Source organism: Cyprinodon tularosa, unplaced genomic scaffold (assembly GCF_016077235.1).
Source record: "Cyprinodon tularosa strain WSP-4 unplaced genomic scaffold, ASM1607723v1 ctg4, whole genome shotgun sequence".
NCBI classification, from domain to species: Eukaryota; Metazoa; Chordata; class Actinopteri; order Cyprinodontiformes; family Cyprinodontidae; genus Cyprinodon; species Cyprinodon tularosa.
The window spans coordinates 2,252,501-2,280,160 of NW_024039118.1; the positions used below are offsets into that span (position 1 = coordinate 2,252,501).

Below are 27,660 nucleotides of genomic sequence, written 5' to 3' on the forward strand. Positions count from 1 at the left end.
ATTGTCGTGGCAATGTCAAACAAGCTAGAGGGTGGTTTCCCACTAGCGGCAGCAGACCAGTAAATTTACATAGTCTAATGACAGAAACGAGGAAATATAGCATAGAAACGCATTTTGGATTCGTCCACTTTTGAGAGACATAACTGCACAACCCCAGTGCGCACCTAAACATTTGGACACTGGTAACGAGCCACCCTGCCTGTAGCTCAAAGTAAGAGTATGGTGCCGCTGTGCACTTTTATATCTGTTCAAGCAGTTTAACGTAGCCATAGTATTTTTCTTCTTTTTTTGTTCTTTGTGTAATGGAGAACTGTTCAATAACATTTAAATAGTATAATAATATAAGTATTTCCTTGTGCTTTGCGCAAAAAGTATTTTGAGGCTAATAGAGTCACATGTGACATAAACACGGCTTACTCAGGTTCATGCCAGCTGACCAAATCTACATTCTTATAGTGTTTTTGTGAAGTTTAATTAACAGCGCATATATTCACCTGAGAACTGATGATGTCTGTGTGTTACAGACCCTTGTTGCGTGCACTGAAGTGTATCTAAAGGGAGTTTATCTGGAACCATTGGTCAAATATTGTTAATAGGTGTTTACACATTATATAAAACCCTTTATGGCAAGTTTTTTTAAGGGATCGCCTTGGAGTCAAGGAGCTGATGCAATCAACTGCTTTTCATTAGACAGAACATTTTAAACCAATCTGACTGTGTGATCTGGTTGAATTGTCTCTGTAAAGTGCCTTGAGATTACATATTTTGTGAATTTGCACTATATAAATAAAGTGAATTGAATTGAATTTTAGTACAATGATAAAATTGATCTGTCATGCTTTATCAATGTGTGGCATATTAGAATGCATAACATGCAAAACTCTGCAAAATTAGTGAACCTTTAAATAAAAAAAAAACAAACTGTTTGCCTCCAACAGTTCACCAAGGAGTTAGTCATCCTTTGATCATGATGTATAATAATTCTCAGTGTCAGCCAAATGAAAGAGGGAATAAGAGACATATTACTTAAGAATATCTGGATTTTTAAATGCTTTTTGTACATCTTAACTATTTCAATAATTTTCATTAAATTGCAAAATTTTTTGCAGTTTTAATTCCGGTTTGATCCAACAGGCAACTGAACGAAGCCAGTGGCTCTCTGCTGGATGACGTGCAACTAATAAACACCCTGCTGGTTTCCAAAGAGACAGCCATCACCATTTCTGAGCAGCTGGACAGAAGCCAACAGACCGAGCTAAAGATAGACTCGGCCAGAGAGGTCAGGATGGGAGATCAGTGTAGAGATGGGATATGGCCTGTACTTTTTGTGTGTCTTTTTAAGTCAGGGGAGTCCAAAGTTCTTTAAATATAAATTGATTAGATTTCTTGATTAGATTTTTTTTTTTTGCCCTTCATTAACAGCTGTACATTTGCTCTCCCAACAGGCCTACCGCCCATGTGCTCAGAGAGCCTCTATTCTGTTCTTCATCCTGAACGACATGAGCCTCATTGACCCTATATACCAGTTTTCTCTGGATGCTTATATTGAATTGTTTACCGTGAACATAGCAAAAAGCATGGAAAAAGACACTGTGGATCTTGAAAAACGGATCCGCAACCTCAATGACTACCACACATATGCTGTGTACAGGTAAGAAGGTTTCAGATGTTCTCTTCAACTGCATTGAAGTGAACAGTTTCAGACAATGTTATCTTTTTGTGGACCTTAGCTTCATTCTGTGAAGTTTCTCTGACTTACACTGTTTTTCTAATCCTTTGCTGTCCTATTTGCTTCAGGTATGCCTGCCAGGGTCTCTTTGAGGTTCACAAGCTTATCTTCAGCTTCCAGATGTGCATAAAAATCCCAGAAGTTGCTACGCATCTCAACATGGATGAGCTCAGATTCTTTCTTCGAGGAGGAGTCGTGAGAAACACACAAACCACATTCTTTATAAGATCTAATCTAAGGTAGCCTAATGCTACATTCAGACCGCACATGATAGAAGCAGCTTATGCTGCTTAATTGTTGTTGCTTGTACACATAAAAATAGTTTTAATATGTTTTTAAGAGAGAAAGTCCACCTCAAAACATCACCTGTACAGTCACATCATCAAGATTATGATCCTGATATTATTTCACTGCCCAACCAGCACAAAACATGCTGTCACTGGAAATCCCCTTCAACAGCTGCCTCTGGCCTTGTTGCCTCTTGGGGGGGTTTTCGTTACTCTAATGCTGCGTTCACACCGGGGGCAGCTGGCGCGACAGAAGCAGCGAGTTTACATGCAAAGTCAATGGTTGACGCGCGTCAAGGCGCAGCAAAAGGTCCCGCGGCGCGTTTCGAGCAGCAAGCGCAGCGCGTCGGGCGCGTTTTGGCATCTGACGCGCGTGACGCGCCGCAAACGCGCTGCTGCTCGAGATGGAAAAATTTAATTTTTGCTGCTCGACGCGCCGCGTCAACCAATCAGAGAAGCTGATCTGGGAGCTGGCTGGGAGAGAGACACAGCGCTGATGACACAGACTGCTCTGATCACTTCTCTTAAACAGTTTATTAAAGCATAATTAACTTAAAATATATACATCTGCCGGCAGAATATGTTCGCTTTTATTATTCTGGTGCCTGCAGATCGGATTATTTAGATGAAAAACACCTACCAGCCACCGCGGTAAACCGCGAGGAGGCAACCCGGCCAGAGGCTGCTGATGAATGGATTCCTTCTGTCGGCGCACCGCCGGTATGTGGGGGTCTGAGCGGCTCCGACAGAAATAACATTGGGAGGCAGCATTGTAATCTGGATGAACTGACTCCACTGATTACGTTTTCAGGTGTATTTTCTCACTTAAAAACATATTAAAACTACTTTATTCCCACTGATCACAGCAAATATAGCTGCAAGGCAGAGAAAGGATAGTGAAGCTCCGCCCAACGCGCGTCAGAGCCACTTTTGCACCGCGCAGCCAGAGCAGCAAAGCTGCTTCAGCCGCGCGTCAGAACTAACTGGTACAAGCAGCAAAAATGAAGCAGCAGACGCGATTTTGCTGCTTTTGCAGCGTCCGGTCTGAACGTAGCATTAGTGGAGGCTGGAAGATTTTATCAGTTTTCATGTATGTAATCAAAACTGTACACACCAGAATAATGAAAGCAAACATATTTTGTTGGCAGGTTTCAACATTTTAAGTAAATTTAGGCCTTAATAAACTGTTTCAGGGGAGTGATCATAGCGATCTGTATCAGTAGTGCTGCGCCTGCTCCTGCTGCTTGAAATGCGATGCAGGACCTTTTGATGCGCCTCGATGCATATCAACCATTAACTATGCATGTAAACAGGCTGCTTCAGCAGCGTTCGGTCTGAACGTAGCATTGTAGGAATAGAATTCCCTTTTTAAAAGTTTAGAACATCATGTGTTTGGGACAAAACTATATCTCAAGCCTTTACAAATTGGCAGATCAGTTTTTCAAAAGCAGAAAAGATCTAACTTTTGGTTTATTGACAGGTCATTGATAATGATGATCGCATTAAAAATCCATATCGCAATTGGCTGTCAGACTCCAGCTGGGACAACATCACAGAGCTGGATAAGTTACCTTTCTTCAATGGCATTGTGCACTCCTTTAAAAGTAGTCTTCGAGACTGGAAGCTCTGGTATACCAACCCTGAGCCAGAGAAAGCACCACTACCAGGTCTGTCCTGTGCTCTTTGATGGGCACTCTTCCACTTGAACTGATTCCAAGATGATTGGATGTTTCAAGGCACAAGAAAATCTGAATAAATTTAGCTTTTTCTCACAGATATGTTCATAGAAACTTTCCACCTTGTATTATATTGCATTGCAACCTAAAGCCTCATTAAGCTAAAATTTAGACAGACTACTAAACATATCTTTATTTATGAAATTAATTGAATGAAACAGTTAACGTTTTTTGAAAAAGGATTCTGCAAAAATATGTGAAAGATTTAAATTAGTACAAGGTGAGTCAGTACTTTGAAGAACCTTTCTTTTACTGGGGGTACTTTGGGGTATGTCTCTACTCTACCGGCTTTGCAAACCTGGAAAAGGGAACATTATTCCCATTCTTCTATTCCTGTATTGTATTAATAATAATAATAATAATAGGAATTTAACTTTATTGACCTCACAATGGAGAAATGTATCTCTGCATTTAACCCATCCCCTTGGGGAGCATTGGGCTGCCGTTGTGTGTCGCCCTGGGAGCAGTGTGGGGGTTACGGGTCTATCCTAAAGGAACCAAGAGTTAAGGAATCGAACGGGTACTTGCAACCTTTTCAGGACACAAGCGCACTGCTCTAACCACTACTCCAACACTCCCCCCAGTTCAGTCGCCTGGATGGATAGCAACTGGATCCATCATTTTATCAGATTAGACACATATGCCTAATTTAATTTAGGTTTAGACTTTGACTGAAGTATTTTAACACAGGCTTGATGCTTGATATGCTTCAATGTAAACCATTGTGTAGCTTTGGCTCTATGTTTAGAGTTGAGGCCCTGCTGGAAGTTTTTATTTAGCATTCCTTGTGTAGCTTCTAAGATGTTTTCCTGTATTTAGCATCTTCCTCATAGCATGATACTATGCTGTGCTATGTGGCTATGGTGTATTTAGTGAAATATGCACAACAGTTTTTTGCCACACATAGTTAATTTCCTTAAATTCGTAAAGTTCAGCTTCGGTCTGATCTGATTAGAGGATCTTTATCAAAATTTTGGCGTAATTCTGTTATATTTTGTTCCACATGTGCCTGTAATTGCTTTTTAGTCATGGTAAACTCACTCTCATTTTAAAATGAAGAATTGAACTCTGCTCTGGGTTAGTTAACAGTCCAGCTTTGCCATTATGTTCTACTCAACTTTATCTTTAACCAATCAGCTGTTCTCTGACTTTGTTTAACCAAACCACCTTGGCCTTCACACAATTGCTATTTTTATACAGAGAGTAATTTGAAGGGGATTAATATAAATGCTTGCCACTCATAGGTTTTTATTTGTTTTTAAAAAAACCTACAATGTTAAAATCCAGCAGAGATTTATAGCGAGGGGTTAAACTGTCTATTGTTTATATGCTGTGTGTCACTTTACCTGTAGTTTAGGCTCAGGCTTTATATCAGGCTTTATATATATATACTTTTCCTGATGGACATGTGTTATGATATTCTCAACATTCTCAATATGGACACCGATTAGCCTTCTTAGGTCATTAAAACCTTGTTTTTTAACACTTTGGTGTTGAGTTGTTTTTTTTTTGTTTTTTTTTTTTTTTTTACACAAGCACTTTGTTATGTTAACAAATTATGGTTTGTAATTTTATAACAAAGTAGGCCTACTTGCTATGAAGCTTTGTTTTAGCTTTTGTGCTATATATATCTGTAGAAAAAGCAAAAAGATTTTTTAATGTGGGAGGTGCAGAATTTTCTCAGGTAAATATGGAATAAATATAAATGTTTTTTTTTCACTTATAGCAGTTTTAAGGGTTTTGTTTCCTTCAATTGGTGTTGTCTTTCTTTTCGTTTTCAAGTTTTTGTCTCATTTCATATCTGGTCTGTTTTCTACCTAAAAATCCCTGTTTCACTGCTTTTATCCTCTAGATATTTGGGACTACAAAGTGAATGTATTTCAGAAACTACTGATAGTGCGCTCTCTACGCCAAGACCGCCTGTCTTTCTGCATCAGATCTTTCATCTGTTACAATTTGGGTGATCAGTTTCAGGATCCACCTGTTCTTGACATGAAGGCAGTAAGTTTCTTCTGCTGTTCATTTGATTCTGCAGCTTCAGCTGTTCCAGATAATGTTTTAAATTTTAAAACGAGGCAAGACTTTTCTGATTCAAATTTGAAAGTTTCTGTTTAATTAAATGTTTTTTGAATGTCTTGACCCCTCCCGACTCATCCCCTCTCTGTGTACTCAGGTGGTGGATGAATCCACCTGCTGCACTCCTCTGATATTCCTGCTGACCCCTGGGGTTGATCCTAAAGGAGCTCTGATGCAGCTTGCCGAGGCCTCAGGCATGAAAGAATGCTTTAAAGCTCTGTCTCTGGGGCAGGGACAGGCACCCATCGCCAAGAGTCTGATAGAGGAAGGCGTAAAGAGTGGTATGGGACCTACTGCTGTCATCATAACTGTCATTCATCCATATCCATACAGAGACTAAGGGAGTGCTAATTCCCAGGTGTGCATTAGTATGTGAGGTGGACGAGAGCGTAGAAAAATCTTGGAATTTTCAAGCTCATTTTCGAATTACCTTCAAAACATTTTCTATATAACAGAAATATCCCTCTATAGCAAGGGTGTAACTTTGTGATGAAAATTGGAGGGGACACTCGGGGAGGGGCTGATGGAGCTACAGTTACTCAACCCAAACGCTTTTGCATTTTCCAAAAATGAGCTGAAACATATATTTATTGAATGCTTTCCTATGGTTGCAGGGTTTTTCTAACCAACCCGTCTCCTAACTTTTACTTAAACATCGAAGTAGCTGCCGGTAAATATTCACTGAGTGCTGCTGAGTTTCTCTTCTTCAACCACGTAGCTACTTTGTACATCAGTGAAATGTGACCACAAATCAGGTGTCTCAAAGCGACAAATCCCACGATGTTACACAGAGAGGCAGGACATGGAAGCAGTGTGTGAGAGGAAAAAAAACACAGATAGCTGCACCCAATTCTGATACCTTTGCACCCAATTCTGATACCTTTGGCTTAAGTAGATTAAGGAAAAAAGTTGGAGATTATACATGGGGACTGTCCCCACCAGGCCAAAGTTGGTGGGGACATGTCCACATCAGTCCTTCAGAAAGTTACGCCTGTGCTCTATAGCACTATAATGGGGTCATATTTCTCCTTCATGTGCTGCACAGGAAGCTGTCACACAGAGAGGCCTTTAAACTGTCAAGCTTTGCAGCCTCGCACAGCTCTTTAACCACAAGGCGACCACTCCAAGTTGGAAATCAGCGATCTACCCATCTGTCTGCTTTCAGTCTACATCAAATTTAGTTTAAAGAAATGAAAAGAAGGGATTAGAAAAAAGCCCCCAGAAAAACTTCCAGTGACCACTTGAGATGTTTCCACAGAACTCTACAAAATCTGAGCTTGTAGAAATTATCCTCCGACTTCCCAGGTCACTGGGTGTACCTTGCCAACTGCCACCTGTGTCTTTCATGGATGCCGGAGTTGGACAAGCTGATAAGGGAGCTACAGGTGCAGAAGACCAACCCAAATTTTAGACTCTGGCTCAGCTCTTCACCACACCCTAAGTTTCCCATCACGATTCTTCACGCTGGTATCACAATGACCATCGAGCAACCAAAGGTACATAAGCTCTGAAAACGAAAAGCATTTTTTCCTAGTGCTTCTTTAATACATATTACCTGCCTTTTGTCTGCAGGGCTTAAAAGCCAACATGAAACATCTGTACCATATGATGACGGAAAATCAGTTGACCCGCTGCACCAAACCTACGCTCTACAAGAAGCTTCTGTATTCCCTCTGCTTTTTTCACAGCATCATGTTGGAAAGAAGGAAGTTCCGGCAAATGGGCTGGAACGCTGTCTACAGCTTCAGTGATTCAGACTTTGAGGTCAGAACTGTAAAACATTAGATTTGAACTCATTTGTACTTTGAGCAGAAAAGTTTTGCAAAGAAGAATTTTGGATATCATTCCCTCAGTTGATCGATCACTTCTTCTCTGACAATATTAGTCTCCAGCATGTTTGTGAAGGAAACTTGGCTAACTTATTCTCGATAGGTTGCTTTAGTTCATTGAGGTGTGCAGTCATGTCTGCCCAGCCAAGGTTCATCACTTCATTCCCATTATTTGAGGGCTTAACTTTGACCAGGCCATCGCAACACAATGACTGTATTGATAAATTATTGTTGTGTACCAAACTGTTTTAACCAAGATATGATTGTCTCACATTTTACATCATTTGGAAATACAACCCAGGCCACCATACCTCTGGTATGGTATGAAGCACTTACTGACAATATAGTGTTGTTCCCCAAGCACAGAGATGTGCATTATTTTTTCAGTTGATTCAACTTGAGCCACATTTCTCTAAACAATATTGTTCCTGAATTTTTGTGGTTTATTCAGATGTGAACTTCCATCTTACTCCAACATGTAACATGCCAATACCTGTAGCTTCTTACATCTTAGCATTACTCCCGCCAGACCTGGGCAGAATTTCTTGGGACCTCTACTCCTGGAATGGTCAGGCAGCTGTCTTAAATATTTTTCTCTTGCAATCAATAATCTCTCTGTAGCAAGAATTTTTCAAAGGCTTTGCTGATTTCTTATCATCTTGGCATGGTACTAACACACCTTTGTGCTCCACAGCAGCAAACAGCCAAAGAAGATGCTCTAATAGAGCTTTGTGCATCATTTTATTTCAATGAGCAGCACTTCATGTACTTTTATAAACAGGGTTTGCTAACTTTAACTTGACTAACTCCATTGTAACATTGTCCTTATGTCTTGTTTTTTATGTGTCAAGACCTGATCTTTGCTAAATTTTTTAGGCGAGTGAAAGTCTGCTCTGTTTATACCTGGAAAAATATGAGGAGGTTCCTTGGGATGCGCTCAGGTGCCTCATTGCTGGTGTCATCTACGGCGGCCACATCACAGATGAGTGGGACAGACGTCTCCTGAACACATATTTCAATGACTACTTCTGTGAAGAGGCTGTAACTCGCTACAAGTAAGACACTTAGATCAAATTTGTCTTTGTTTTTTTCTTGGTCTTTTCTTTGTACTAATTCTTCATGATTGATATTCAATTATGATATTAATGTTCATTTCATCTGCCTGAAAAGACTTTCTAGTTATTATAAAAGGAACCTGTGATCTGTTATTGTCGCTTGCTAGGACATGGTTATTTAACTTTCCTCCTCCTGTATTAAATTTAAAGGTCCGGTGAGCAAGGAATAACCAATGTGTCATTATTAATACCTGAAACTAATACCATCGTGGTGATTTAATAAATTTAGCATTAATCAGTTAAAAAATAAAACCAATATTTTTTGCCCAAATATAGTAAAACCTCACTCCTGACATCTTCCGGCTGTGATGTCACAGTGCGGTAAGCCTAGCACCATTTTCCCCGCTTTTCAAGCAAAATCAATGGGAAATACCAGAAACCCCTTGATTTTTTAAGCTTTCAAGAGGACTTCACAATTGAAATTTTTGAGAGCTGTAGTTAAACTGACAATTCCCACGGTCATGGCAGTTGGATGTTGCAATACATCAGGTAAAACTGATAAAAAATAATAATAATTTCACCTTACCAATTCATAATCCACCACGGGTTCGTCATTAGATTGCCAACTTGAAGAGGGAGGATTTACCATCGAACTTCTGGCTAGAGAAAAATAACGTCTTTAATCCATTACTCTTTGCTTTGCATAGTGCACTGGTCGTCACCATCAAGGATAATAGAGCGTTGTGACAAACGCCAGATAAAGCACTGGGACTTGCTTAACAGCCCATACCGCACCGTGACGTCACAAACTTGTTGGTGGCAGTAGTGTTCTTTGACAAACACGGATGTCTCCGGTAAATCACATTTAAATTAAATTACTCTTTTTTTAAAACACTTATAATTTATTGAAAAGTATGTAATAATTTCATACTTTAAGTACTTTCAGAATTATGTATTCTGAATGTGACTGTACTTTTCCTTTAAAACTGTTCTTTACTGTAGTTACTCAGTGAAGTCCTAGTAGAAAAATGAGACATCTTGAGAAAACGTTCAGGCAAAATCATTTAAAGGTTCAATTTTCTACCTGTCTTTAAAGATCACGGATTGCCTTGCAGTTAATTAAGATTATTTATCATATACATTAGCAATATAAAATTCTTATGTAGCCTATGCCTTTTTACAATATTTTTGATTTTTGTTTCTTATAGCTGAATAGAGTCAAATCAGGTCAAAGACTCTTATTCACAGCAAATAAATAAAATATGGTAAAGCTAAAAAGAAAAACAAATTAACCACAATAAGTTGTCAGATATACAGAAGACAATTCTCAATTACTGGTAAGATGTCAATTTGCTCTCATTAATAATGAATGGTACAATAATTGAAAAACTGTATATGACATTTTTTTTTTTTTAGTGAAACAATTATAACTGCCAGATTTCCCATCCTCGATGATTGCGTTCTATTCACGTCCCATCAATAGAGATATTGCTTTGCTGTCAAATAATTACAATAGTTCAACATTATCTGAAACTGCTTTCAAAATCACTTGTGATTGACTCGCTCTTCGCTGCCCACAGGCAAAATACTGAGCAACTTCAATTTTATTTTATTTTTCTAGCCTCAGGCTTCGAACGCGTCCAGCCCCATAATTGAAAATGTGGCAAACAAAAAAAAAAAAGAATGCCAACAGCATCCGTTTGTCAAAGTGAAATTATATTAGCTTTAAAAAGCAATCAAATTATATTAAATACTATACATTATAAGTTTTTGGTGGAAAGTTTAATTGCCCATATTATCAATTACTGAGAACTTTGCGGACACTGGTGATGATAAATAAAAAGTTTATTTTCTGATATATCACCTTTTTTATTGCATGAACCAGAACCTCTTGTGCATGTTCTCCTCATTCTGAGGAACTTTAATGAAGTTAGAAGTAACCACAGATGTAGTAGACATTGCTTTCCATAGATCAAATGGACACATCCAAGCACAATTCAATGATGTGTCCCAAATTCTTTATGTTCCCAATTATTTTTTGAAAAATTGCTGCTGTTCCACATTCCATCCTGCAAAAAAAGGCCCAAATTTATCCTGACATTTAAGGCATTGTGTGTATGTGAAGCTTCCGATGGATTTGTATGCCTAAGTACTCTTTAGTCTCTTTTAATTATGTACTTACATTGTTGTTTATCCATTTCACACTGCTTAATCTCTTAGGTTATCCAGTTTACCCACCTTCTATTTTCCGTTTGACAGTTCCCTGGCAGGGATCCACACAACCATCGAAGTCCTGCCAACCACTGAGCTCCCTGAGGTTTTCGGACAGCACCCCAACGCGGAAATTGCCTGCCAGATCACAGAGAACTGCACGCTGTTCAACATGCTACTCTCCTTGCAGCCTCAGGAAACAGGTGACACATCAGCGGTGGCCAGGCCTAGCAAAGAAGAAACCGTAAGTCACTGAGGATGGAACAATGCAGGGATGTAACGGTCTATAAATCGCCAGTATGTTTAGTGGATATACTAACTGGCTAAAAGGGACCTAGTTTGAGAGAGTCTGTTTCTATGTTTGAGAATTTTATTGTGAAGTCAAGCAGGAAGGAAACTTTTGATATTGGTAACAATTGGTCTTCTAATCAGAGGATGATGATTTTTTTACCAACATGGTGGTCAGTCATCGACATCTTCAACAGAATTGGGCAGAGCATTAAAATAATATGCTAATATGCTAGAGTAAATGATTTCACTCAACTAAAAGTAAAAAGTACCCATCCAAAAAAAGTTACTCATTAAAGTACAACCAACGTGACCCCAGAGTAATACTTTCACCCACAAATAATTTCAAAAATGCTGCCAGGTGGAAGTTACCGAGAGGAACATGCGGCGGGAGAACGTGCACATGGGAGGTGGAGGATTTCTTTTTACGTTCTTTACCAGAGACAATGGGGGGAAAGAGAAGAAGATTCCTCTGCCCAGATATAGCTGCTCTCATGGGAAAATCTGTCAAATTTCCAAACAAAACACAAGAAACATCTCCTTTTGGTCCAATTTTAAATCATCTCATTCAGTCATTTGACTGACAGAAAACTAATGTTAAATGATCATGCAAGACTGGACAGCTGATTAGTTGCTATCAAATTTATATGTATTTACTATGTTAAGGAGATTTTATAATAAAGCACATCACCATTCATTTTAATTTTCAGTCCCTTAGTGAACCACTGTGTGTAGAGGATTAGTCAGTAGAGAGCAGCTCACATCAGTTCTGCCTAGGTGAGGTCACATCCCCTCCTAAGCTATTAGTAAAGAATCAGATGCACTAACCTCTTTTTATCCCAAGTATGGTGCCAAACAGGCAGTTTTTGACACAAAAGCAAGATTTTAACTAATGTGTTAAGTTGTCAAGAAAAACGCCTGGGACATGCTGACAACACTAAAAGACATCTATTTTTACAGTTTATCAGCAAAGCTTTGATTTCAGGACAAGTAGTTCTTTAAGGGCTATCTCTGAGCTCCAATCTGCACACACACAGAGGGTTTTTTCATCATTGCTGGGGATATTAACCAGGCTAATTTGAAGACTGTGCTCCTTCATTTTTTCATGTGGACTTTGCAACCGGGTATGAAAACCCTTTAGACCTGGTTTACTCTAACATCAAAGACGCATTCAGAGCAGCCCCCACCTCGGGTCATCAGATCACCTCTCGGTCATGCTAAATCCTGCATACAAGCCACAACTGATCAGGGTTAAACCAACACCATCCGGGCTAACCAACAACCCTGGATAATTGGAGAGGTTCTGAAATCTCTAAAAGCACGAAACTCAGTTTTTAAGTCTGGTGATAAAGAGACACTGAGAACAGCGAGTGCCAACTTAAACTGTGTCATCAGATCAGTGAAGCAGAACCACAGCCGAAATATCCAGGATATTTTCCACAATGCCAGCAGCACCAGGAGGATGTGGCAAGGTATATTGGTGATCACAGACTATAAAACACCCTTTCACCTGTTAGATGCAGCAAACACCGACTTGCTAAATGAACTGAACAAATTCTATGGAAAGTTTGAGGCACAAAACAGCACTCCAGCAGTGAAAGCTGTTCCACACCCGGGGGAGGAGGCACTCAACATTGACAAATGTGAAGTGAGGAAAACTCTGAAGAGAGTCAACCCAAGAAAGGCCCCAGGGCCTGATAACATACCTGTGCTGGTGTACAAGGAGGGTGCAGGTCAGCTGGCTGGTGTCCTCACAAACATCTTTAACAACTCGCTGGACAATGTGAAGTAGTTTTGTCGAGGATCAGTAAGGTGAACAAAAAAAAACAGCTTCAGCCACCAGTTCCAGATTTCTCTGTCTTTTATTCAGAATTTTCACTCTGACAACGCTTTTTCCGAGCTTCCAAGAGCACAGTGCTTATATAACCAATTGGCAACACACCTGCACTTGAGTGGACCAAGCCACAATTAAACAGGTAGAAAAAAACAAAACAAAGTCTAAACAGAGAAACAAGAATAAAGTTATTCATATAATTTACCAACTCATCTACATAATGAAAGAGTCTGCAAAATAAACAATGTGATACAAGATAACTCAAAAAGTTACTTCAAAGAAAAACAAACAAAGCTTTACTCCAAAGGAAACCCTCTAAATTGTAAAACCCAGAAAGGTTATTGATGACATCATCTAGTCAATTTAGCAGGAAATACTTGGACAAACAATGGCGAGTAAAACAGAAAACAAATTAAAACAAAATAAACAATTTCAACCAATAATCCAGAAGTAATAGCTTTAACCTAAACAAATGGATGGAAACTGCAACATAATTCTAACACAAACAAACCCAGGATAGTAAGTGAAGCAAAGCTGCAAACTAATCTTTAAATTCAAGCATTACAAAGCAGAAAAAAGAATAAGGGACATGTGGTGAACAAAAACTGAACCACTTTGTCACAGACCGACCCATAATGCCAGCATGCTTCAAGTATGCCACCATCATTCCGGTTCCAAAGAAGCCTCAGGTCAGCTCACTCAATGACTTTCGGCCTGTCCCACAGACTTCTATCATGATGAAGTGCTTCGAAAGGCTAGTTAAAGAACACATCATCTCAAGTCTGTCACCAACATTCAACACGTTCCAGTTCGCCTACAGACGGAACCACTCCACTGAAGACGCCATCTCCTCTGCTCTTCACCTGAGCCAGGCACACATGGAGGAGAAGAACACCCACATGCGGATGCTGTTTCTGGACTTCAGTTCAGCTTTCAACATCATCATCCCACAGCATCTGATAGCCAAGCTGGAACAGCTGGGCTTCAATACACCCCTCTGCAATTGGCTGCTAGACTTCCTCACAGACAGACCTCAGTCAGTCTAGGTCGGACAAAACAGCTCAGATGTCATCACCCTAAGGACAAGCTCCCTTAAGGGCTGTGTCCTGAGCCCCATGCTGTTCACTCTGATTGTCAACTTCAGGAAGAACTGGCCAAACCACACTCCACTGCTCATCAACAGCTCAGCTGTAGAGGTGGTCAGCAGCCCCAAATTCCTGGAGGTGCACACCACAGAAAACCTTACCTGGACTATAAACTCCACCTCGCCCATCAAAACGGCACAGAAGTGCTTGTACTTCCTGTGGAGGATGAGGAGAGCCCACCTGCTCCCACCCATCCTCGCTACCTTCTGCAGAAGCTCCATAGAGAGCATTCTGACCAGCTGTCACACTGTGTGTTGTGGAGGCTGCAGCGCCTCAGACTGGATGAACGTAAACTTAAAATGTACAATGTTTAAAAAACAAGAACCAAACACATCAACTTCGGTGGCGCCATATGCTCATCTGTTAGATTTTCTAAGATGCAGATCCAGGAATCCTAAAGTGAAAAAACTGTTTAAAGCTTGAACATGTGATTCTTTTTTTTTTTACTTTATTATCAAACCTATTTAGTCAGTATGGGTCTTTTGTATGTTTATGTGTAGGTCTTGAAACTGCTGAGAGATCTCCATAAGAAAATCCCCACTCCCATTGATTGTGAGAGAACCAGGACCTTGCTCCAAGACAACCAATCACCCCTCAAAGTGGTCCTACTGCAAGAGATCCAGAGCTATAACTCCTTGCTGGAAACTATCATGTATGAGCTGTCTGTGTTTGCATGTCTTCTCTTACATAATTTTTCTTTGCATGTTAGGTGAAAATCATCAATCTTTTATTACACCATAAATCTTTAACAAAAGAAGAAAATCCAATATTGTGAGAGTTTACCAGAATATTATGGATGTATTAAATAAATAGAACTGAAAGTTATATTCAATTAATAGGGTATTAAAATCAAGGGTAAAACTAATTAATTATTATCCATTGAATGATTATAACTGTAATTTGCTTACTGAACGGGGTTTTTAGCCTCTTATCTAAAAGGTTGGACTCATAAATCTGGCTGTTTAAAATCCAGTTGTCTTTCATCAATTTAGGAGTTTAGACTATGGCTATGAGCAATGTTATTAATCACCAACCAAATAAATGTGTCTCTGTTCATTCGGATGCTACTGAAAGAGTGAATCCAGCCTTAGTTGTAAATCGTTTACTGTGTAAAAAAACCACAAAGACTATGGATTAAAATATAATGGTACCTTTATTAGCTACAATCACACAGTATTATATCTAATAACTATGCAAACAAAAAACACTACTGAAAATAAGTAAAAATTAAGAAATAAAAGTATAAGAGGGGTTTAAAAGTCCGTTCAAAAGTCTGAGGGATGTTTGTTGTTTAAGGCTTAATGGATGAAAGTGGCATTTAAAAATAGCAGCTGATAAACCCGTGACTGCCGTGTCAGGCACTTATTGATTTTGCCAGCTTCTAATGGTTCTTCCGCCGAACAGCGATTGGGGGCCCGGTTGGTCGGGGGTTAGATTTAGGTTAGCAGAGCTGGATTAGCTCTTCTGTGTCTCTGCTTGAGCAGGCTTTAGAGGACACTGCGTTTAACACTGCATCCAGCTCTTTCTGAATCACAGAAAAAAATCAGTTTGACTCGATCCAGCGAGCACAGAGTTCTCCGGAGGAATTTGTGTCTATGTAGCATAGCCTTTAGCTGGGAAGCACTCAGACTAGCCTTTAGCGGCCAAGGGCCACCAGCAAAATAGAAAGTTCACTGTAAAACCCAAAAAGTAAATAGCTTCTGTTCCAAGGTAATGCTTATCTCCAACAGCTTTCAGAAGCATTGGATAGTAAATGGGTCAGATATATCTTTGTTTTCTGATCTGGATCTTTGAATCAGTTGTTCTTTTATTTTTCCTTACATTATCACAAAGTTCCATATTCAGCATCTGCAAAAGGTAGAAGATACTTCTTTATTATAATGTTTATAAGTCCATAAAACCCCTTTGACATTATGCTACTGTCTACATAGGTGTTTGGTTTCACAATTGCAGCTGTTTCTATGAGTTCTAACTATTACCTAACATTCTCTATTAACGTAGAAACAGACAAAACCAATTGAACCCATTAATGAGGTTTTACAGCGTTTGATTGTAAGCTGTACTTTTTAGTTACCTTTTTATTGATTGTAAAAAGCCATAGAAAGATTATAGATTTAGCTTATTTAATGATAATTGAATTTCATATTAGTTATATTCTCTAGAACCTTATATTTAGAAAACTGAAGGCTAATATTTTTACCAATGTAATTTTAACACGTGACATAAAAATGTCCAATTGTTTCTGCCTCTTTACCATTCTGTGTTTGTGTTTTAGTTCATCTCTGGAGGAGCTTGAGAAGGGCATCAAAGGCTATGTGGTGATGTCACCAGACATGGAAGAGACCTTCAATTATATCTACAACGGCCAGGTGCCCCCGCTGTGGGAGAAGGTGCAGTCACACAGAAAATATATGCCGAAAATTTGCTCAAAACTCAAAAACATTAGATGTCCATTTCTCATTACATCATTTACACCCCCAGCATGATCACACATATCCATAGAGTTAGACTGCCATAATAAAACCCACATACATTTTCCTAATAATTATCAAACGTTAAGCTGTTTCTTAAAGGAAATGATTGTTACTTTTAACAGAAATCTCACATTCTCTCATGTTTTATCTACAGTGCTGAAAAAACTGAAACCTCTTCTCCTAGGGTAAAAAAATCCTACATTTTGTTGCCGACTGAAACAAGCTTGAACTTTCTTCTCATTTGTTTTTTAAACAGAACAAACTAAATTTGGAGTTTTAGTCAAGGTGGAGAAACTGGCAGAAATAATTTTTGATTTGTGAAATGGTCTATTTCTTTCTGTAATTTTAATCCAAAGCGGGAGTTAAGTTTATAAAACTTAAATCTTTGTTTCTGACTTGCACAGAAAAGTGCGGTGAGGAGGGGACAATCATACCCCACTGTCCATCCGCACTGTTTCCTCCTCTTTGTTCAGCTGCCCTGTGCCCCCCAGATGTCAATCGATCTTCAGTGATGTGTGGTGCAGCTGGGTAGACTTTGGCTCTAGATATTCTGACCTAACATTGTCTTTTGTTTATTCTGCTCTAGTATTACCTTCAGGTCTTTGTGCAACAGCTCTTTTCCATGTATACTGTAAGGGGTATATGTGGGTTTCTCATAGCTTTCTCTTGGCAGTGCTCATAATGGCCAGACTGATAAAAGTGTGCAAGTACAGTAGTAGTTGTTCTATTTAAATATTTTCTTATCTGAGCTTCGGACCTCTGCAGCTCCCTTAAAGTTACCATGGGCCTCTTGGCTCCTTTCATAGAACCTTGGTTTCAAACTGAAGAGGGCTTGAGCAGTAGCGGAAATAATCAGAGCCGGGCTGGGGGTGGAACAAATTACCGGGCCCTTTAATAGAGCTCATCCTTATAGCATACACATACCTGCAACAGTGGGGCTTACAGAAGGGTTTCCTCAGTCTTAAAAGGCATTGAGTTCTTCAATATAAAACTAAGGCCTTAATTGGTATTAACATGTCTTAAATCAGTTTTCCATAGGTCTTAACATTGTTACCAAGTCATATATAGGATTTTATTTTGTAATCCATATCACACATTAAAATAAGTGACAATGATTTTTTTATATTTACCTAACGGCTCGCTGTAACCATTATTGGTTCTGTCCCAATAGGGGAGCTAATAAAAACAATATATTTAATAATAATAATAAAAATAGTACATTTTATTTAAAAAGGCGCCTTTCTGGACACTCAAGGTCACCGTACAAAAACATAAAAAGTGTCAGAAAAAATAAAAATTATAATTATAAAGACATTTAAAAACATTTAAAAAATACAGAGGCTGTGACAGTGAAATTGATATTTTTAAGGAGAATAAGCAATCTTGAACAGATGGGTTTTGAGTTGTATTTTAAAATGGAGAATTGAGTCCATGTCGGAGGACCGGAGTGATGTGGTGGATAGAGGGAGTTCTTGTTATGATTCGAGCAGCTGAGTTCTGGACCAGTTGTAGTTTGTGGAGTGATTTCTGAGGAAGTCCAAAGAGGAGGGAGTTGCAGTAATCTAGTCGGGAGGTGACAAGGCTGTGCACAAGTATGGCAGTAGTGTGTGGGGTAAGGGAGGGACGGAGGCGGTTGATGTTTCTTAAGTGGAAGTAGGCAGACCGGGTATTGTTATTTATATGGGATTGGAAAGATAGTGTGCTATCGAGGATGACACCCAGACTCTTAACCTGGGGGGAGGGGGAGATGGAGGAGCTATCAATAGTGACTTGGAAACTGTCGGTTTTGGAAAGAGTTGATTTGGTACCAATGAGGAGAACCTCGGTTTTACTACTGTTTAATTGAAGGAAGTTGTTGGTGAACCAGGCCTTTAATTCACAGATGCAATTTGTGAGGGAGGTGGGCGGAAGAGAGGACGATGGCTGCATGGTGAGGTAGAGCTGGGTGTCATCGGCATAGCAATGGAAGTGGATGTTGAATTTACGGAAGATATTGCCAAGGGGAAGGAGGTAGATGATGAAGAGCAGAGGCCCCAGAACAGAGCCTTGGGGCACACCTGAGGTGACGGGGGAGGGGGTGGATTTGAGGGTCTTCAGTTGAATGAACTGAGTGCGGTCAGAAAAATAAGAAATAAACCAGTCCAACGGAGTGCTCGTGATGCCAATGGAAGAAAGCCTACTGAGGAGGGTGGTGTGACAGATGGTGTCGAAGGCTGCACTCAGGTCGAGGAGGATGAGGATGGTGAGTAGTCCAGAATCAGATGCCATGAGGAGGTCATTGGTGATTTTGATGAGTGCTGTTTCAGTGCTATGGAGTGGCCGGAAACCAGACTGAAATTCTTCATACAGGCTGTTGGCACATAGGTGAGAATGGAGCTGGGAGGCAACTGTTTTTTCAAGAATTTTGGAGATGAAGGGTAAATTGGCGATAGGACGGAGGTTGTTGAAGTTGGTGGGGTCGGCACCAGGTTTTTTTACAATCGGGGTGATGGCAGCAGTTTTGAGAGGTGTAGGGACAGTTCCAGTGGTGAGGGAGGAGTGGATGATAGCGGAGATGAGGGGAGCCAGAGAGGGAAGGCAGGTTTTGACAAGTTGTGTTGGGAGGGGGTCCAGTTGACAGGTGGATGATTTGGATTTCCGGATGAGCTCTGTGGTTTCCGAGACAGTGGGAGGATGGAAGGAGGAGAATAAATGTGTAGGTGGGGGGAGATCTGCTGAGTTGTTGAGATGAGCCGTTGATCCAAGGTTCTGGTGAATGTTCTTGATTTTTTCTGTGAAGTATGACATGATGTCATTGCAGAAGGAGGTTGTGTAAAGGTGCACGATGGGAATCAAGGCAGTGAAGTCAGGCATGTGAAGCATGAAACACAAATCCTCAAAGTCAAGTTACCAAGAAGCAGCAGGTATTTCTCTGTTCTATTCCATCATTGTCTCTGCAATGCCTCCACAACCATATCTAACATCAACAACAGTGTCAGTAGCACCAAATCGCTGGAAAATGTTCTGCGGTATGCATACATTGAAAGAAAAGGTATTCTGGACTTTCAGTAGGGAACAAAACAAAGTTAGTGAATTCAGTTCAGCAGTTTTTAAAAATATATGTTATTTTTGTGTTTTTAGCTTTCTTCCTATGTAACGTTTTTCAAAATTTGAAACATTTCTGCTGGGCCAAAAAGTAATGGTTTATGTTAAAATAAACATTTGGGTAAATTTGTTTTGCTTGTGCTTATTGTGAACTTGGTCTTAGCTTATTATTTCAAGCGGCATTAAAAAGACTAAAAAAAGTATTGAATTTAACTTGGTTTATGCTGTAGGAACACTGTACAAGCTTCAGCACCACTTAAAACAAGAATGCCATTTTGAGGTCAATTAAGAACATGAAATATAAAACACCAAGCTAGGAACAAAAACATTAGTCTGCATGGTGGCTACTGATAAAATCACTGGATCACTGGATCAACTGGATCATTTTCACATCCACTTTTCCAAAACCATGCACTCAAAGGTTGCTCTATGCGTCAGTGAGGCGGCTGTCATCAGAAAGTTCATCTAAGTTACGTTAAACTTTTCTGGCCCTTGTTGTTTCAAACTGCGTTGTACTTGCCCATTTTTAGCTAGAATGAGAGTGGCAGACTTAGCCTCAGCAAATTGCTCCCTAAATTCCATCAAAACGCTGATGTTGTTTTACAGAAGAGCAGGTGCTTTCAAACTGTGAGGCAGTGTCTATATACCCAAGAATCCTGGTTTGCATGTTGACAAAAAAAAAAAAAAAAAAAAGGAAAGACAATGTTCTTATAGCATTCTTGGGTGCACTTGTTTCACTACTCTTCCCTTTTTGTCATTGGTCAGGGATATTTTGATGAGAGCTTTTATAATCTCACCAAACATGTGCCATAAAGCAGAAAGATCATCATGTCAAGATGACTAGCAACAGGGAGTGAGACATTTTATGTGATTAACTAACAGAGGAGCGCCCATCATCATTCTTAACAGTCACATAACAGTTCACCTGGCTCAGCTGGTCTATCTTTAACATATCGCATGTTCCATGACAATGGAATTATGGAACTAATGGAAATGAAACTAATTATGGCAGCTTACAATTGTTGAGACATGATGTCAATAATCTTATCATGAATCTGGTCACTTATTTTACTGACCCTTCTGGGTGGTTAATTAGCTCTTTTAAACATGGTTGTAACAGGCTAATAACTCGATTGACATAAAGTTACCGGCATTTCCCTTACCTAGAACTTCCATGTACCCCCTAAATGCGTAGAGTAAGAGTGACATTTATAATGCACTCCAGGACCTATCTCAATTCAATTCAGTTTATTTATATAGTGCCAATTTGCAACACATGTCATCTCAAGGCAATTCTTATAATACACTGCATTTCAGTTCGCAAAAAGCACAGTAACTCAAGTCTAATTTGTGTTTTAGTGCTAGAGGTGTGATAACTTTCCAAAAAAGAACTGCTTGTTATTGTTAGTGGACCTTTGGGTTTGCATGGACTCATCTTTAGGATGTATGTTTTAATGCTGGCATCCTGGATGTTGTTAACAAAAATTGATCAGTCGGAAAACATTCCAGATGAGAGTTTTAATCGTTCTGCGCCTGCCTGTCATCTGTCGCTAGCTGCTTTCATCCAGCACAGGTGAGGAAGGGGCTGCTAGTCAGACACTAGGTATGGCTCTACACTGGAGCAGCTAGCAACTGCTGACTCCCTGACTTCATCACCTTTACACAGTGCTGAGAGAGAAAAAAGGGGATATAAGCTCAGTGCCTGGACCACTACAACTTACAGTCACTAACAGTCTACAACGAAGTCGCACATTATGAATACTGAGGATTATTAGTATGGCTACGTGTAATTAACCTGCCTCCCTGGCTGCGCTGGCAGTTTAGGTGGGGATAAATAACTGCCAACAAAGAGCTCAGGTTAATCTGCAGGACAACGAACAAAATAACTGTCCATTTTTGTAACATGCTATCCTTGCCCTCCGTTTTCCCTTTCTTTCCACCGCTCAAATTGTATGTTTATATAGTGTTCATGTTAGCTTAGTCAGTAAAAATTTTCCACTTTGTTTACAATATGTTGCCAATTGACTGAACATGACATGTTGATGAGATTTACCCAAAATGCACTTGAAGACAAATGACACCACACTTTACAAATTTTTATTTTTAAAATAAATTGAGCACCTTTTTGCCACAACTTTCATAATATGCACTAGCTCAAAAAGTTTTATTTTAAAATGAGAGGAGAGGCATACATAGCATATTTAATACTTTTCAGCCAATGCTGTGAACTTTGGCTTCATTCTGCTCTCTTTCTGGACAGGAATTAAGCTTTTCTGTTTGCTGCTAATTCATAACACGCCTGACAAATTTCTGGGCAGTAGATGACACCCCCCCCCCCCCCCCCTAAAATTTCTTTAGAAATTATTCTAGATACTTGGTAGACATTATGTTAAGACCCTTCCAGTGCCCACATTCAAGACATTTTTTGATATCATGTATGGTTTGGCTGTGCAGCTTTTAAGATCAGTGTGTTTCTGCCATTTTACTGCCAAATGATTCTACCCTACAAAATCTTCAGATGATTCAATTGTTTTCTGCAGTTTGAAGTTTCTGATGACTTCCTATCACATTTTCATATGTTCTTCAGGTAATTTCAGCTCTTTTCATTCAGCAGAAGCACTCTCACTTGCTGTTTCTCTGACAGCTTTTTTTTTTATTTACACAAATTTTCATTCAAGCACTTAACAATATTTCCCATTTTAAAGCGTGAAAGTCCACTCTTTGTATCCGCTAGGTTCTCCTCTCCTCTCAGTCTTTACGCAGGTAAATAAACTCTATATTTTCAGGCCGCCTCTAGACTTTAGACACTGGCTGTTTTTGAAAAGATCAGATCCATGTTGTTCATTTGATTACGAAAAGATAAAATACTGGTGGCATATTGGCCCTTTTCAGGGAGTGTTGGTCTTGTGGTTAGGGCAGTGCGCTTGTGCTCTGAGAACGTTGCAAGTATCCAGTTCGATCCCCACAGCCTCCACTCCGGGTTTCTGAGTATCGACCTTTGACCCCACACTGCTCCCTGGGCGCCGCATGATGGCAGCCCACCGACATAATAAATACTAATTGATTTATTGATGTGAGATCAATAAATCAATTAGTATTTATTATCAAGGCTACAGTGTGAAATTTCAAATTCCTGGGTTTTTTCATTGGGTGCACAATCAATGTTTCAAGTTTGTTGGAAATTTGCCAGAAGCCCTTTACGTTTAACAATTTCTTGGTTTTGTGTTGTGAAATTTCTCGCTCTACATCCAACCCTCCTCTTTTTTTCGGGCTTGGGACAGGCAAAGTAACCTTAAAGGATACTCAGGCAGAGTTCCTTTTTAATTTTTTTAATTCTTTTATTTTTTCAAACTTTAAAAGAATGTGCGCACGATTGTACAGCAAAGTGAGCTTCCCTTAAACGGTAGAGCTAACTAACTTGTTGGTCAACAAAACGGATATGACACTATTATGCAAACAGAATACAACATATGTGTATAATATAAAATGGGACAGTACACACACTAATATGTAGGGTAAAACCATTTAAAACATACTTTTTGGATTTTTTTGCTTTCATTAACTTTTTGATGTTTTGTTTTTAAGCATTTAAAAAGAAAACAAGGAATAATGAACAAAACACACTTCAGCAATTAGAATCAACATACATTTCTTTTTTTTTTTATTTTAACATATCCTACAAAACACAGAAATAAATAAGGTTTGTCCAGGCAGGTAAGTTGTGTTTTTCCTACTCAGTGACCTACATGATGGCTTTTAAGTTTTTCAAAACTCTCAGCCTCACTTTTCACAATGTGTTTGCTTTTATTTTCTGCCTAGCATCCCAGGCGTTTTGCTTCTTGAGTCATTGTTCCCACTATTGGATGTAATTTTGATGGTATTAATGATCATCCATGGTCTCTAGTTTCCTGAGAAGGGTCTGGCTTTTCTCCACAGCCTTCAGCCTTTCTGCCTCACTTCTGTCCAAAGAGGCTCGTACCCTTATGACTTCTTGATTAAGTTCTTGACACAAAGCGCTGACACTTTCTACATGATTAGAGATTTCAGTTTCTGCTTGGAGCTTCAATCTTTTCTCTTCTTGGAGCAACGTTTCCAGCTCCTGGTTGTCATGTTGAAGTTTTTTCTGGTCGACCTCCTTGGATGTGCTCTGAGTTTCTTTTAGTTTCCGTTCTTCTGCCTGGAGTCCTACTTTCCTCTTTTTCTTGAAGCTCTTCTTCCAGTTTTTAAATGTCCAGGTTAAACTATTGAATGTAATCCTGATGGTATTAGTGATCGTCCCTGGTCTCTAGTTTCCTGAGAAGGGTCTGGCTTTTCTCCACAGCCTTCAGCCTTTCTGCCTCACTTCTGTCCAAAGAGGCTCGTACCCTTATGACTTCAACATGGAAAACCAGTGATTTCACATTTAGAAATCGATTCTATATCACTGCTGGGCATGACCCTTCCCTTGACACAAATCCATGGTAGACTTTCAAGAGAAGACTATGGGGACTGATAAAATAAAAGCCTCTTCCTTACGCACACTCATTCATTGTGCCATATGGTTCATAGCTATGACCCGAACTCAACCAATTTCTTTAAATTACACGACCAAGGCCTATTGACAACACACCTCAGTGCACATTTCTTAATGAAGCTCTAACGTTTCCACTGTAATAAAGCATCTGCTAACATCGTAAGCAGATGCTTTACTTCTGTCAACTTCCAGGTAAACAGATACTTTTGGACTTTTTCTTCTGGTTAATCAACTTTAAATGTTTTGCTTTTAAGATGAGTGTGTTTCTGCCATTATTTTGCCAAATGATTCTACCCTACAAAATCTTCAGATGATTCTACTGGTTTCTGCAGTTTGAAGTTTCTGATTACTTCCTATCACATTTTGATATGTTCTTCAGCTAATTTCTGCTTCTTTTCCTTTATACAGTTTCTTTAGCTAATTTTTCTTTCTTCATTCAGCATCAAAAAGCATTCCCACTTTGCTGTTTCTCCGAAACAGCTTTTTCTAGTTATCAGTTTTATTTTCCCAGAGCTTTCATTGCTGGACTAATAAGACATCCAGTGCAGCTGCACTGGGCGTTGAGCTAACTAGGAGTAAGTTCCAACGGCTGGAAGCATGAAGCAACAGAAGAGCTGACCCTACCTCCTCCCTGTCTCTCTCTTACCTACAGGCATATCTGTCTCTGAAGCCTCTTGGAGCGTGGATGCAGGATCTCTGCCAGCGAGTGGACCAGTTTGCATGCTGGGCACGCACACTCCAGCCTCCCATCCAGTTGTGGCTGTCCGGCTTCACCCGTCCAAACGTCCTTCTCACCGCCGTACTTCAGTCCACGGCACGGAAACATAACGTGAGTGCTTACAAAGATGAATATCTTTCTTCTGATCTTATAAACCTGTCACAGTTAAACTCAGTTTCACTCTACAAGTTCCCACCGTAGACCACTTTTGCTTGCCCATGTCAGAACTACCCCTCAGTCTTCTGCTGTGTAGGTTTGGCAGAGAACACAGTGTCTCTCACTTCTGAGTGAAGGAACTTAATCTCAGCTTCTTGCACCACATTAGGGCCTGTGGGAACTTGGACAGACAAGTCACTTTTTTAGCTTATCTTTTTTTTTCTTCCTCTTTCTGGTAAAACATGACAACATCTGATACATGACAAAAGATCCCACATGATAGAATCATACTTTTACTTTCACCAAATTATATCCAGATCAATAGAAAGATGGTAAGACAGATGGACAATAATCAGAATTCCTGAATACTTGTCATTATTCAGATGGGAAAGTCTTTCACCCAAGACGTAAAACTTACTGAAGAAAATATACCATACATTTTTCACAGAATAAACACTAAACCTTAATTCTAAAGGCTTATGCTATTTTGAAATCCTTCAAACCCCTCAACTGATTTAATGTAACAGCACTTTTTTGTTTTCAGATTTGAACTACAGAGACCCGTATGTGTAGACATGTCTAAAACCTGAACTTGTTCATCAAGTAAAAGAAAATGTAAAACTGGCTGGAATGTGTAGAGCTAGACTAAATAGATCCCAACAACTTCATTGGTAAATTTGTATATGCATGCAGTATCAATTTAACAAAAAACAACTTCAGAATAATCCAAAAATTTAAAGTCATTCCAAGTCATTTAAGTCATTCCAAAAAAGTTAAAAAGCAAATGACTGGATTGAACAATCCAGTCATTTGCTTTTTGACTTTTTTGACTATGACCTGGATGACTGTGAATCTTCAACAGCATATAACTGTTAATGCTTTACAGAAAAATGTACATTAATGAATAATTCCATTTGTTTACTTTATAAACAAACCATCTTTTAAATGATACCTTCTTCTATTTGCAGATCCCAGTGGAGACGCTGTCCTGGGAGTTTGTGGTGTCCACTGTGGATTACAGACAGCTGTGTACCATGCCCGAGGTGACTATCAGATCGCTCTTCTTTTCTGAGCTGTTAATGTCCAGCCATCTTCTCCCAGATAGCATCTACTCACTGATAGCAGCACATCGGATTAATCTCTTGATACATTCTGTTTTTTTTTTTTGGGGGGGGTCCCAGTTAGTGTCAAAAAGTTATTTTTTTTTTTCAATATTGTGATGATCCTTTGGAAATATTGCAGTTAATTTAAATCTTTCCTGAAACCTAGACACCTTTTTTTATTCAACCATTGCCACTTGGTTGAGGTAATAGCCATGCCAGGCACTTTTAACCACTGGAAAATCCTACTGTAAGAAAGTTTTAACCTTCTGATCCAAACACCTTAGGTAGATAAAATTGGTAAAGATGCTGAGGTGGAACCCAGGGACCACCAAGGCATGCTCTAGGTGTCTTCTACTGTATAAGGACAGAGTGTACGTGCTTTCCATGCATCACAGATGGCCATATTTGTTCTTTCAAATCCAAGTAATGACAAATGACAATCTAGAGTCAACAGCAGAATAAGCCATTTAGCCACTGTTTACATACTCATCTCTGTCAAAGGAACAGTTCAAATGAATCAATTTAACCAGCAAATTACTTTGACTTTCATGCTTATAAAAGTTATTATAGTTATCTTTAATACCTTTCCCCTGTCTCACCTAACCTTCAGGATGGTGTATATATAACTGGGCTTTACCTGGAGGGGGCAGGTTGGGACGGGTGGAATTCCTGTCTGGTGGATCCAGAGCCCATGGAGATGGTGTGCCGGATTCCCACTATCCACTTTAAGCCAGTGAAAAAATCCAAAAAGATGCTACACAGTGAGTTCAAGTCACCGTACCATTTCAGTTCTGACACGTTATTCGGTTTTTTTTCTTAATGTTTCAGTGTGGTTTCACTATATGAGCTCATGCTGTTTTGTGTATGTTGGCAGATATTTACCGGTGTCCCGTCTATTACATTCCTGCACGTGCTGGCAGAGCCGGGCGGCCGTCATTTGTGGTCACAGTTCAACTACAATCTGGAGCGGTTGCTCCAGAGCACTGGATCAAGAGAGGAACTGCTCTCCTGATGAGTTTGGAAAACTAAGAAAAATATATTTGAGACTTGTTTTTTGTCATTGTTAAGATTAATAAAAGTTGTTACTTGATGTCTGTCTTCTGGATTAATTTGTTCGCACCCGTCTTTGTTTTCCTCTACTATCAGTAGTATGTTTCTGATCAACACTCCTGGGTGAGTAATCCAACATTTTAACTAAAATTATCCTTGAAATATCTGGACCAACCTGAAGTGATTGGTAAGAAAATGTCTGCCTTTTTTAACTGTCACCTAAAATAATTTAAAGCCACTGAAATAACACAAAACATTTCAACAGTGATGGTAGGTTTGCGGAATTTAGAGCTAGATGATGCAAACCAAGCATTGCTAAACATAAAAAGTGATAACAAATCAGAACAACCCTATTTATTTAAAAGAACTTAA

The 27,660-nt window shown here is 39.4% G+C and overlaps 1 protein-coding gene across 1 annotated transcript in view; it reads left to right on the plus strand.

Annotated features, from left to right (window-relative positions):
- Positions 1–27,328, plus strand: part of dnah2 (dynein, axonemal, heavy chain 2) — a 91,391-nt gene extending 64,063 nt beyond the window's left edge. The window contains exons 74-89 of the mRNA XM_038297982.1: positions 1,135–1,279; positions 1,446–1,651; positions 1,798–1,924; positions 3,497–3,683; positions 5,605–5,753; positions 5,926–6,109; positions 7,134–7,324; positions 7,401–7,592; positions 8,534–8,712; positions 10,972–11,167; positions 14,691–14,842; positions 16,466–16,580; positions 24,914–25,090; positions 26,104–26,178; positions 26,849–26,999; positions 27,113–27,328. Coding sequence (XP_038153910.1) covers positions 1,135–1,279; positions 1,446–1,651; positions 1,798–1,924; positions 3,497–3,683; positions 5,605–5,753; positions 5,926–6,109; positions 7,134–7,324; positions 7,401–7,592; positions 8,534–8,712; positions 10,972–11,167; positions 14,691–14,842; positions 16,466–16,580; positions 24,914–25,090; positions 26,104–26,178; positions 26,849–26,999; positions 27,113–27,267 — 2,581 coding nt within the window. The 3' untranslated portion in view covers positions 27,268–27,328. The remainder of the gene's footprint in view (positions 1–1,134; positions 1,280–1,445; positions 1,652–1,797; positions 1,925–3,496; positions 3,684–5,604; positions 5,754–5,925; positions 6,110–7,133; positions 7,325–7,400; positions 7,593–8,533; positions 8,713–10,971; positions 11,168–14,690; positions 14,843–16,465; positions 16,581–24,913; positions 25,091–26,103; positions 26,179–26,848; positions 27,000–27,112) is intronic.
- The last annotated feature ends 332 nt before the right edge of the window (positions 27,329–27,660 follow it).